The 14,291-nt window shown below is 36.3% G+C and overlaps 1 protein-coding gene across 1 annotated transcript; it reads right to left on the bottom strand.

The window, feature by feature from the left end:
• Nucleotides 1–292: 292 nt before the first annotated feature.
• Nucleotides 293–10,787, bottom strand: LOC106137856 (phosphatidylglycerophosphatase and protein-tyrosine phosphatase 1). Its single transcript, XM_013338782.2, has 6 exons — nucleotides 10,687–10,787; nucleotides 10,458–10,604; nucleotides 3,997–4,077; nucleotides 2,638–2,741; nucleotides 1,994–2,126; nucleotides 293–1,338 (listed from the first exon to the last, which is right to left on the bottom strand). Exons 1-6 carry the CDS (start codon nucleotides 10,687–10,689, stop codon nucleotides 1,216–1,218), a joined length of 591 nt encoding a protein of 196 aa, XP_013194236.2. The 5' UTR covers nucleotides 10,690–10,787; the 3' UTR covers nucleotides 293–1,215.
• Between the last annotated feature and the right edge of the window lie 3,504 nt (nucleotides 10,788–14,291).

The raw sequence follows: 14,291 nt of genomic DNA, 5'->3' as shown, positions 1-14,291 counted from the left end.
TATTCCGGTCACTTGTTTTCAAGAATTGAAAGGAATTTTTATTTTTATATTTCTACCATATTTCCGTGGTTGTATTGACTTCTTTGTATTCTAATAAAATAAGTAATTGTATTGATATAAATACCCCCTCAATCCCATAGCATAAAATATTAAGATATTGAATAAAACATAGCGTTAATAACTTGAATTGCGTATATTATTATATTTATACAATAAATTATTTCATTTCATATAAAATACTGTACAAAATGTCATTATTAAGCACTTACATTTGGTATTGTTTGTGAGAAAGTTTGACTATATTTACCTACCTTAAAAACATTTCAAACAAAAAGTACTACTTAAATTTGTAACAATAAAATCGTGACTGGTTTGAAAGAAAAGAAAAGAACATCACATGAGGTACAAAAATTACACTATAAGAACATGGTAACTTCTCAGATGAAAACGAAGTAAAATAAAAAAAAGCACTTATAAATACCGTGGTTAGTATATGAAAATAAAAAAAATAATAATTGTCTTTTTGTCTCGAATATCTAATAATACATTAACTAATTAAAAAATTTAATTTTAGAACCTGTAATTGCCTTATTTTCTAATGTGACTTTGTCCTTTGTGCAATCATTAACATAAGTTTTGAAATCGCAATAGACTTCGTGTTGTCTTAGACAGCACAGACAAATATTTTTAAACATTGATTCTCAGCTTCCATGCTGATAACCAAAAAATAACATGGTTTGTGCCAGATGGATACTCTTCCTGTGTAGATAGTAAAAGTCGAACAAGGGATAAGATCTTTGTATTCTTTTTTAAGGCGATGGTTTTGCAACCTGTCTCTATTTGAATCTCAGTTCCATCGTTAAGCTATACAGCTGGTCGTGGTCTTTCAGACTGTAGTCTCTACCTACCCCGTAAGGGATAACATGTATGTAGGTTGAGATATTTGCTTGCGGTCCAGGGAGTGATGTGATCCAGTGACTCACTGATCTATGCGTGTATGGTAGTGTTAAGACGTTAAACTGTTCAGTGTTGCCACTAACTATTAAAAATAAATTCTCTTAAACAGCAACACTAACAACATATTAAATACAATAAAAAATGTTGTCTTTCATGTTAAGCTTCAACTAATTAGTGTACGGTTATTTTTGGCTTTTCCTTTAAACCCTTTTTCGGCATTTCAATAACTTAGTTCTACAATATGACTCTATTAATTTACTATGATTTCACGTGTCTCCTGTGAAATATATCGAGTGCTTCCCATTGCTTCGTATGTAGGAGGATGTGGGGACGCCTGCTTCGCATGTACTCCACCGCTTCGTTGGGGGACCAACCGTTCCTCTGAGGATAATATACATTATCATCATCAATGTTAAGAATAAAGTGAGCTAATAAGTTCAAAAACTAATAGATAGATTTTGATGAAATTTGACAGAGAGATAGAAGAACTTCAGGAGTTTGATTTCCAGTTCGGGCAAAGGTAATGTACCTCTGTTGCCTTTTCAGTTTACCTCGACGGCCTCTGTGGCGCAGCGGTAGTACGCTTGTCTGTGTCACCGGAGGTCCCGGGTTCGAATCCCGGCCAGGGCATGATGAGAAAAGAACTTTTTCTGATTGGCCTGGGTCTTGGATGTTTATCTATATAAATATTTATTATAAAATATAGTATCGTTGAGTTAGCATCTCGTAACACAAGTCTCGAACTTACTTCGAGGCTAACTCAATCTGTGTAAAACTCTTTGCGAGATGACAACTTTTCAGTCTAAAATTCTCCATAAGGCTGCCAAATCACACCAAGTGATTAAAGCCTTTTTTTAAATATAGAAAAAAGCTGCAATGGTGAGACGGGAGTTGATTGGAGTAAAAACCTGACTTAATCCAGGATTATAATCAAAATACGCGCCCCGACCTCCTCTCCACAGAGGCGAGGATGTACTGTAATAAGATGATGATGATGTTAGAAACCTTATAAGCAGCCAGCTGTCTGGGCACTCACCAGCATAAGGTAGCAGCCGACGAGCGTGGCGCTGCGCGTGCGCCCCGCTTTGCAATGTACGTACACAGTACCGGAGTCCACTTGCAACCCGTCGGTTGGCACCCCTGCTATTTTGCTGCCCACTGGTAGAAACCTGCGCAAGATTATAACATAACTAACGGTTGCCCGCGACTTTGTTCACTAACCTTTCATCCCCTATACAATCTTTCATCCCCTGTACAAAAAAGAATAGGACCACTCCATCTCTTTCCCATGGATGTCGTAAAAGGCGACTAAGGGATAGGCTTACAAACTTGGGATTCTTTTTTTAGGCGATGGGCTAGCAACCTGTCACTATTTGGATCTCAATACTATCAATAAGCCAAATAGCTGAACGCGGCCGATCAGTCTTTTCAAGACTGTTGGCTTTGTCTACCCCACAAGGGATAAAGACGTGACCATATTTATGTAAAGTAGCCTATATTCTTCCTCAGCGTCAACTCTTATCTCTGTACCAAACAAATTTCATCAAAATCTGTTCAGGAGTCAACCTCTTCACATTTAGCATTCTTAAAAAGTACTGGCTATGATGTACCACTTCTGGTTTTCAGGGCCAAAATAAAACTCTATGATGAGAAAGTGTGAAAGTAATTTAACTAGTTTACCTGTTGATAAATTTGACACCCTCATACAGTTTGTCCTGGTCGGGAGATTCGAAGATGTCCGTAGTTGCCAGCTGTAGAAACTCGATGCCTTGTTCGCGCCATTTCTGAAACAGGAGTTAGCGATTCGACATTTGAATTTTATGGTTTTTGGCGCCAAAAGTGAATGTGACGTGTCTCTTTGCAACACAAGAGGTACAATTTTTCTCACAAATCTGACAAATCTTACAGACAGATGGGAACGAGATGGAGTGGTCCTATTCTTTGGAACCACACGGCACCAATAAAAAGGTTTGTAAGTATTTGTATGACTATAATTTCTCTTGTACAATAAGTGTGAGAGAGTTGAGGTACCTAATAATTATCTTTATTTAATCGTAGGTTATCACTGATAACCTGATCTACTGATCTTTCGAATAATTGTTATGGAAATCAAAAGATTTAAACTGTCATTATCCGTCTTCAACTAGCAGTCGAAAAATAAACCTTATCACTTGGTATTTGAATTCATTTTCAAATGACAATGTTCGACATTGAATTGTATCTTATTGTGTTTAGAAATAGAGGTTATTTTCAAACACCATTCCATTTTGCCTTAAAGATATAAAAAATGTACAAAGAAAATATTGACTTGTTGGTTCACAAGCGTATCTATTGATCGGGAAGTGACAACATGGCGCCATTTCTGCCGTGGTATAACTAAAATGCCGTTATCTGACATCAGGATTTTCACCTTTTTACCAGTAGAATAAGAAAAAAAATCTCTTTCGATCTGTATATACGACTTTTTGGTACCTTTAAGTCATAAATAGGCGTTCTAATTGATGAATGTCTTCAGTTTAAATTTTTACCGCATTTTTAACGTTTTACTTAAAACAAGGATTTGGCAGATAACGGCATTTTAGTTATACCAGGGCAGATTTATGGTAATGACACTGTGTAAAAGAAAAAAACTAGTCAAGAACACAAAATGCAGAAATTTAGTTTGGGTAATTGATGACTCTTATATCTTCCACTTCCCACGCGTATCTTCTCTTCTCACTAGAGAAGAGACCGTTGTCTGACTTCCCATTCTTCTGATCTCCATCTCATTTACTTGCAATGATTGTTTGTGATTTTTAGGAAAGGACATGCAACGTGATGTAATTGTCCACGTTGTAGTTCTACCGATTTACGCTAGATGGCGTTGTTATGTTATTTAGCCGATATGGTCTTTATTATTTTTATGGCCTTTTAGTCTTTCAAGACTGCCGGCTCTGTCTACCCCGCCAGGGATATAGACGTGACTATATGTATGTATAAACTTAAAAATAAAAGAGGAAAAAAGTGTGATTTCATGTTAGTACATATATATAAACATACCTCGGCGTCGTTGGAAAAGATCTTCAGTTCGTATGTTTCGTTCATAGACACCACACCCTTCATATTTTCCTCTTCCTTCAACTGAAATTAGGGTTTACAAAACATTTTTAAAGTTTGATAAATTGTGTAAACATATCAATAAACATTGAACTGTTTTACCGATTAGTAGAAACAACAACTATTTTCGAAGTTATGTACATTAGTTTGAATACTTATCGATGCTATTACGGTGAGGGAAAACATTGTGAGGAAACCTGCACATTGAGGCAACTGGATGTGTAACCATGATCAATCCAATACGGATTAAGTTCCCCTGAATAGGTCAGATGGGAGTTGATTCGTGTAAAAACCTGACTCACCCAATTCAGGATCCATGGTCAAAGGCAAACCACGGGCTCTTCTCCAGAGTGGTGAGGATGCAAAATTCTAACTGAAATATTGAACATTTATGACAATACTAGAGGCCGCCCGCGACTTCGTCCGCGTGGAATCAATCCCGCGGGAACTCCGGGATAAAAAGTAGCCTATATGTTATTCTGGGTCTTCAGCTACCTACATACCAAATTTCATTGTAATCGGTTCAGTAGTTTTTGCGTGAAAGAGTAACAAACATCCATACTGACATCCTAACATACTCACATTTATATTATTAGTAGGATAAACAAAAATTAAATGTTTGTAATGAGTAATTAAAAATTATCAGAAAATAATTGGGCAATACTTGGTATTATCTTATTTTGGGTTAATACAGGTCAATAGTGCAAAATACAAACATTTTAATGAGTTCAAGTATGTAAATTATTTTTTTTAATTGATAAGAGAAATATTAGGAAATAGGGGAAACTTTAATATTTTAAAGTGAATGATTTTGGTATGGTATGCCATGTGGTTCCCGGCACCAATGAAAAAAGAATAGGACCACTCCATCTCTTTCCCATGGATGTCGTAAAAGGCGACTAAGGGATAGGCTTACAAAATTTGGGATTCTTTTTTTAGGCGATGGGCTAGCAACCTGTCATTATTTGAATCTCAATTCTATCATAAAGCCAAATAGCTGAATGTCATTCAGTCTTTTCAAGATTGTTGGCTCTGTCTACCCCGCAAGGGATATAGACGTGACAATATGTATGTATGATTTTGGTACAGTCAAGGAAGAATTAACTTCATACATACATACATAGTCAGATCTATATTCTAGACAGAGCTAACAGTCTTGAGAAGGCTGAAAGGCCACGGCAATTCACAATTCACTAATGGCTAAGTGATGAAATTGAGATTCAAATAGTGACAGGTACCTAGCCCATCGCCAACAAGAAGAATCCCTAGTTTATTAGCCTTCCCCAAAATTGCATTTTACGTCATCCATGGGAAAGATTAAAGTGCTGAGCGCCAGGAACATACACATATTTATTAGTTATTTATTTAGTTATATTGATTAAGTTCCCTTGCAAAGGTTGGAGAGTGCAGATGGGAGTTTCTTTATGTAAAAACTTAATCCAGGATTATTGTCAAAAAGACACACTCTGGGTCTTTAATTGATTGTTGTGTTTTGTAGGTCACAGTGGTAAGTAGTAGGTACATGGAGATAGAAGACTATCTATTAAACAAAACTATTTCCAGTGTCGCGTGAGCGGTCGGTAAGTTCGCACACGTACTGAGTTAGACAAATTTGCTCGCATTGCCGTTGACTTTGTTCTCGGTCTACCCTCATCATGGACGATGATAATTCTGTAGATGAGAGTGACAAAAGTGATTCAGACATAATAAAGGAGTGCGAAATACAAATGAACCAAATTCTTGACAGCAGATTAGAAAAATTTTCGGAGTTGGAAAAAAATGAAATTAGGTTAGAAAAAAGGAAAAAATGTGACGATGATACAAATAGTGAAGAAGGATTTGTTGAAGTCAGTAGGAGGAAAAAACGTCTGCTGAGAAGTTTTTCCAATAATATAGCAGGGGGAAATTTAACTAGATCTGACGAGATAACGAAATTTGAAGTTTGTATAACCTCCAAAAAAGAATTACCAAAACAAATGGCTTTAGCGAAATTATTACGTAATGAAAATATATGTAATGTCAACCGGATAAAATATAAATCACCTTTTAAAGTTTTTATTTGCTTTGAGAAAGATACAGACGCTACGAAGTTGATCGAAAATGAAAATTTTAAAAAACTCGAGTATAATTGTCGGAAAACTTTAGAATCCAATATAGTATATGGAATAATAAGGGGTGTAGACTTAGAATTTTCAGAAGAAGAAATATTTGGAATTTTGCGAAGCGATATTAAAATATTAGCTGTTAAAAGACTTAAACGTTTAGACTATAGCGGGAAATGGGTAGAAAGTGAAAGTGTCAGGATATGTTTTGAAGGCAAATCACTACCCATATATGTGACCGCATTTGATTGCAATTTCAATGTTGAAAATTATATTTTTCCTGTAACGCAATGCTCGGGGTGCTGGAAATTTGGTCATATGATCAAAGTATGCCCGATTAAGAAAATATTATGTCCAAAGTGTGGAAGTACAGAACACAATAATTGCGACTTAAAAACTTTCAAATGCCTTAACTGCAAAGGTCTACATCTGGTTTTAGATAGATCTTGCCCAATTTATCGTAAAGAAAAAGAAATACGTCTTGTTATGAGCAAAGATAATGTTCCATATAAAATAGCTCTTGAGTTAGTCATGGATAATAGTCAAAAAGAAAATTCGCTAAGACCCACTCAACCATTAGAGATAACATCCAATCTAACTGAAGCTACTTATCAGCCGACATATAGTCAAGTTGTGGCGCGTGCACACATCCATAGAGAGGAAAATATGGGAAACAAACTAGATAGAAACATAGAAAATAGTCAGAAAAAGGCAAAAACAAAGAAATCGAGGAAATATAAAATCAATGAAAACCAAGTTGAGAGTCTCGGAGAAAATACAATGGAAGAAGAGGAACACAGTTCATCTGATATTGAAGAACATAAAAAAAGAAGATTTGATTTGAAGAAACTGTTAGCCAATGTATTTAATATATGGAGGTCAATGAATAGTTCTATTGAGAAGAAAATAAGTGCAGTGATTGTGGCAATTTTTGAAGAAGTGAAAGTATTTGTGAGTGATTTCTTTTCGGGAAGAAAAATTTTAGAGACAATTTTAGAAGTCTTTAACATTAGTAATGGTTAAACCTAGTACAAATAATATTCGCATAAATATTTTGCAATGGAATGCGCAGAGTTTAAAACCAAAATTAGTTAGTTTTCAAGAACTCCTCCTAAAGGAAAATATTCATGTAGCTGTATTAAGTGAGACTTGGTTAAATTCAGAAGATAATGTACGTATAAGAGATTATAATATATACAGGAAAGATAGGAATGATTCCTATGGTGGGGTAGCAATAATAGTACATAAGTCTATTAGAAGTGAACTTAAAACGCTACACTTGCATAACTCAGACATAGAAATTATAGGCGTTTTTCTATATAATTGTCAGTATGTAAAAAACATTATCTCAGTGTATTGTCCATCATCAACTAGTACACAGTCATCTGACTGGGATGAACTTTTCGCCCTTTTCCCAAAAAATACGCTGATATGTGGTGACTTTAATGGCCATTCTAGGAACTGGTCGTCTAGATCAGACTCTAGGGGTAGTCAACTTTTAGACTCTTCTTTGGAAAATGATTATAGTTTTTTGAACAATGGCTCACAAACTCGAGTTAAATTAGTTAATGGGAACCTACAACAGACATCACCAGACATATCATTTATTTCTAATGACATTGTATTAACCTTTGACTGGCATGTTATTAACGAAAATTTAGGCAGTGATCATTTGATGATTAAATTAAGTACAAGTATTCCCAAACATGGTAATAGGTTACCTAAACGTAATTACAAGAAAACTAATTGGTCGGTTTTTATCGAAAGTATGGAGGATTCGTTCAGTCAGGACAACATTCAAAACTTTAATTCATTGGATGAGTCACATATACAGGAAATGTATGACTTTTTAATATCTCATCTTAAAACAGCGGCGGATGCAAGTATACCGATGGTTAAAATTTGTGCGGATCCAGAGTCTGAATTTAAACCCCGGAGTTATTGGAACCAGTCCTTGTCAAAAGCGGTGGCTGAGAGAAGATTGGCCCTTAGTTCATTTCGGCGAAATCCTACCCCGTACAATCTCACTTTGTTGGAATCAAAGACGAAAGAAGCTTACAAATTAATAAGGGAAGCTAAGACGGCGCACTGGTATAACTTCTGTGACTCAATTGACGAAAACACTTCAGCATCTGAAATGTGGCGACGAATGAGATGGATGAAAGGTGATAAAAGAAGTAGACAGTTTGTTCCACTGGATAAGCAGGAGAGCCTATTATCATCTCTTACGCCAGACTCAGTAACAAAAGAACCACAAATCTTTACATCTCGAAATGATAATCTTGAGTCAGATTTTACAATTGCAGAATTAGAGTGCTGTTTGAAGAAGAAGGATACTGCGCCAGGTGACGATGAAATTACTTATAGTATGTTATACAACTTACCGCTAGACGCTAAGAGATATTTGCTCAAGTTATACAACCTAATCTTTCGCTCTGGTAAAATTCCAGTTCAATGGCGCAATATTTTAATCATACCAATACCAAAGGCTTCTGATCATGGAGTTACAGACCCTAAACTTAGACCTATATCTTTGATGTCATGTATTTGCAAAGTTTTCCACAATATGATGCTGCGTCGGTTGGAGTGGTATGTAGAAAAAAATGAAATATTCTCTCCGAACACCGTGGGATTCAGGAAATCACAGTCATGTATGGATTGTTTGACCCGTTTGGTTACATATATACAAATAGGTTTTACAGATAATGAACCAACACTGGCTTGCTTCCTAGATATTGAAAATGCCTACAATAATGTGGCTGTTGATAGGGTTTTATGTATTCTGGATGAACTACAGGTTGGAAGTAGGTACTGTAAATATTTTTGGTCATTCTTAAGCGAAAGATATTTAATGGTGAGATCTGAAGACGGGGAGAAAATAATCAGCAGAAGGGCTAATACAGGACTTACGATCCGTCCTTAAATAACAGTGGAAGTGTTAATGTAAAAGATAGAATATGTATAATGACGCTTGAACTCATTGCAATTTCTAATGCACTCACTTATGCGGAAAGCTACAGTTGGGATAAAATTCTTATTTGCTCAGATAGTAAAAGCGCGATACAACATGTGGCTCGATGCGCCTCTGGCAACAGAGGTGTCTCGACAGCCTTTCGTGTACTTGCACAGATTCTACAATTTAGGTCGCGGAATATAAAAGTCAAATTGCAATGGGTTCCTGCCCATATAGGAATACGTGGTAACGAGGAGGCAGACAAACTTGCAAATGCTGCTCTTTCAGACGGAATAGAATATAATATCCATCCATGCTATTCGGAATATCTAGGAGAATTTAAATTAGTGTGTCAGGATCGGTGGAAAGAACACTTTAATGAACGGTCAAAAACAAAAGGCATATGGTACAAAACTATACAGAGTGAGCCTCCCCGTATACCATGGTTCATAAAAAGTAATTTACCTAGAAGGATAGTCAAATTAATAATTAGAGTAAGATCTGGTCATATCCCATCAAGAAAATTTACTTACTTAATTAAAAAAACCAACTCGCCTAATTGTGAAAATTGTGGTATTGTGGAGGACATATTTCATCTCTTGATGGAATGTGAACAGAACCAAACTGCAAGGAAGATTTTTATGGATAAATTTAAGATTAATAGGCTTGATGTAGGTAGCATACAATGTATTCTGAGCAAACCTGCTTCTGATGCTTCCTTGTGCTTGTGTGGGTTATTGGACTTTTGATAATAATCCACACAAGTATCAAACCTGTAGGTATGTAATGTAATTTACGATTCTATTAGCACCTTGTGTTAAATTTAAGATTTGTTACAATGGGACTGACGTGTCTTTAAGACAAAAGTCCTTAATTTAAATAAAGATTAAAAAAAAAAAAAAAAAAAAAAAAAAACTATTTCAAATAAGACCTCACAACTGAAAAGAGTTAATTTTATCCTGCAGCTTAAAATCTTTTTTTTTTTTTAATAAACTTGGGATGAAATAAATCAAAGCAATCAGTAGATGCTGGTCACTAATTACTAAATAAAGTGCATGAAGTCTGCTTACTTATTAAAGTGTTTGCCTAAGCAATTATCTTGTATTTAGAATAGATATTATTCTCACATATAGTACAGCTTTTCCTTTGTAATACAAAGACTGGAGATATGATTTTTTGAATTTTATATGTAATTTGATGTTAACCGTAATAACTAACTAACCGTGAGTAATAACTAAGTTTTATCAATATACTCTAAAACCTGTTAAGTATCTATTCACTCAGAAATCCTTGGAACCTAGGAAAAATCATGTCACCAAAATTTTCGCATATAACCTATAAAACCTTACCTGTTTCGTCATACTTTGGAACGGTAGTGCTCCGAGAATCACAGTATCATCCATACGGTCGTACCATCGGCGGCTGGTGATCTTTTCCATCACCACATTGTAAAGCAGAGTTGGGTAGAAGGACACTCGGGCGATCATAGCTGAGGCCTAATAAAATAACAGTTGCGTTAGTTTCGGACTCGCACTGACGGCACCGCACGGCGGAGTATATGTGTTGGAAGACGAGTACCATGGTGAAAGCTGGTCTCCGTGGTGGGGATTGAATAAATTTCCAGTTTTTAAAGTGCTATCTTTAAGCTTCCCACTTTTGTGGTTGACATTTGTTTATATTCACAAACTGACAATGACATATGACTTTGACAGAAGGTGGGGGCCAGCAAAAGAATACCTATTAAACGGCTATTAAAAAAATACAATTATGATGTTGATTGACCTAAAAATCTGAATATTTGTTGCAGTTATTACGAATTACTTTTAAATCTGTTCGAATTAGTCTTTTTCGTTGAAAACTGTAGGCATTATTGTTCACTTTCATTGTGATAAAAGTAATATTTGCTATTGAAATTAATCAGGCGCTTTGATTTGTCTCAATCAACCAAAACGGCACATCTTTATTCCCGACGGGGTAGAAAAAGCCTTTAATTTGAAGAAACGATGGTCAATTTAAGCTTGATGTCTAAATTATGGAATTTATATGCAGACATAGTGACAAACCCAAGGCATAAAATAATCCTAAATTCATTGGTTTTACGAAAAAAGGTTACATTTTTTTATTTCTTCAATTTTGACACATGTGAAAGTCAAGTCTTGGGGAATTTGTACTTCAGATTTCAGTTTCTCTAACCAACTGCACGCAACGCAAATGTTTACATATTGGTAGCTTAGTTGAGTTAATTAATAGGATCGAAGCCGTGTGGTTCCCGGCACTATCGAAAAATATCAAAATAGAAAAAGACCACTCCACCTCTTTCCCATGTATGTTGTAAAAGGCAACTAAGGGAAAGGCTTTTAAACTTGGGATCCTTCTCAGGCGATGGGCTAACAACCTGTCCCTATTTGAATATCAATTCTATCATTAAGCCAAATAGCCGAACAGTCACGTCTTTATCCCTCGCGGGGTAGACACGGCCAACAATCTTGAAAAGATTGATAGGCCTAGTTCGGCTATTTGGCTTAATGATAGAATTGATATTCTAATAGTGACAGGTTGTTAGCCCATCGCCTGAGAAGAGTCCCAAGTTTAAAAGCCTTTCCCTTAGTTGCCTTTTACAACTAAAGACGTGACTGTATGTATGGCGAATTAAGGTAGGTAAGTTTAATTAGTAGTACCTAATAGCAGTACCTATCTAATAAAAAAACACACAGTAATATTCTGCGTTATCGGTTGCGTACTCTGTGTTGCTTTAGAGCCCGCGGGGTTCATTCCAAGATGATGAGGTTACATACTTACTATTAAGATACTCGTACCTACATAATACATATACTAATGTTTACTGTGATACGACTTTGTCCGCGCTAAAAAACGAAAAGAAACTGACCCACTGTATTTCCCCCATTAGAGGGTTTGGGGTGAAATGTTTGTACAAGAGTTTCTTTTTGAGTTGGACTAGACAAAGATATCTGAGGAAACCATATAATAGATTTCAATTAAAGACGGCCAATTACAATTTTATTAATGTAAAGATATGAATGAATGGATGGATGGATGATGTCCAGAAGGCTGGAAGGGCACTTTCAGCTAAATTGCTTAATGATGAAGAATTCTTCGTGCCCTCCAGAACAGCATTGACGCTTCTCCTGCATTATTACTTTTGTTTGAAGAGCTAAGATTTCGTTCAATAGGAGGTATAAATTTACATTCCATCAATAATTTTAATGCATCGATTATAATAATATTTCAAAAGGAATAAAAGTACCTTCATGTAGATTGGAAATTTAACTCCGACGCCTCGAATACTTCACCTTGTGGGGTTAATTTTTTCTATAATAGCCATTTATTAATTCGGTGTCCATGGCCGCTTTCAAAAATTGAAAGAGATATCATCTGGTTGATGTATCGACGCCATTTGTAAACGCGACGGGGTGCCGCGCGCCGGACGACATTCCGAATTCAAATTAAATTAAAACGCGGTAAAAACAACGTGTTTCCGTTCGCAGCCTTCGCTATTCAAATTCGAAATAGATTCGATCTGTGCTAATTTGTCTATGACTCCGTCAGACCTCTTGGAGCGCAACGAAAAAGGTCACGTTCAAATTTCTTTCTGTCTTTACATTTGTTGTAAAAAGAAAACAAATTGTCTCTTGAACCGATTGATGTTCTGAATTCAAAAGGATTTCCTAGAATTGAAGGGGTCACCCGTAGAAAATAATGAGTTGATAATTAAATTGGACGTATAATGCGAGTCATTTATTTCGTGTTAACAAAATGTAAGCAAGGCATTAGTTTTCTATGAGTATTGAGATAACGCAGCCTTGTTTATGCAGATTACGGTTATACAATCATTAATCGTTGTTTTCAATTTGTTCACCGTATCATGTTTTGAAAGACCATGTCTTGTGGACTCAAATTATAATCACACGTCAGGCATGTAATTACCATGTTTATGAATAATATTAGATAGGTGCTATGTAGTATCCATACCATATATGTGAAGGAATATATCCAGTTGAATAGATGTCAACCTAGGTTTTTCAGTACTTTTCTCTCTTCAGTACTTCAGTAATAAGTGTGACAATTCATTAAAGGTTAACTAGATAACTTTCTATATAGTCGTAAAGATTACTACACCATACCTACATATACTTAGGTAAGGATTAAGTTTCCGATTAAGCAATTATTCTGCTGCAAGAAAATAACACCTGTAAAGCAATTTGTAACCGCCCACAGTGTACTGCACTCTCATTTACGTCCCCATACGAAATAATTTACCTAACGCTTTTTTTTTCTCGGCGACTGAGCCGATCGGCGCGCAGTACCGGCACAAACGCATTAAGCCGAGATACCTGGCCTCATCTGTCATCATTAATGCCACAGTATCCTAATAAGTTTGCTATAATAAATAAAAAAGCTCATATCAAAGAGTTGCGCCCCGTTTAATGGTTGTAATTGTGGCCAAATGAAATATGGCGGCGGACGATACGACTCTCTGTCGTGGGTGTCTACTGCTTTAATATCGACGTTTACACGCTATAAATATTATAAATGATTATTTTAATGCTGTACTTAAAGATGTCTTTTACATCAGCGCCGACAGAATGAGGTTGAGGGCCAGTTAGCGCTATTAACATTTTCACACCCCATTCGCGAAACGCTGCACAGTAAGAGCGTTTTCATCACATGCGTCTCATAAATACCGTCGCAGCCGTTCTGGATTAAATCGGAGCGTATTATGCGCATCCTGTCGAACATCACGACGCTTATTTGTGTCCGAAAAGCGCTCGCAAGACTTAAAGCCTTCTCGGTTGATGTATGGCGGCGACACGTGAATGCCGACCTTTATATTCAAATCGCTCGTATTCAAATAGGCTCGTTGTCTATGCCACGGTTGACAATTCGCGGGCGTTTCAAAAAAAGGAACGCGGGAAATGTCATATCATCAGGATTCGAAAATTGAATTTTGCTTTTTGGCGCGTCGATACGCATCTGGCGAGGCCGGGATCGTTTTGGTTTGTCCACTTCGTTTATTTTGAGTCGATTGTGCCCGTGAGAGATGTAGTTTGAGATCGGTAGATATTTGACGTCGGGCGCTGATAAAGTTAGTGTTTTGCGGTGGTTGGGCTGGGACGTTAACGAGCGGCTGAGTAATGAGAGTGGCTATTGTTATTTAACAATGG

Source organism: Amyelois transitella, chromosome 18 (genome assembly GCF_032362555.1).
Source record: "Amyelois transitella isolate CPQ chromosome 18, ilAmyTran1.1, whole genome shotgun sequence".
Classification (NCBI taxonomy): Eukaryota; Metazoa; Arthropoda; class Insecta; order Lepidoptera; family Pyralidae; genus Amyelois; species Amyelois transitella.
The sequence above is the reverse complement of the archived record's forward strand: the minus strand, read 5'-3'. Positions and strand labels throughout refer to the sequence as shown.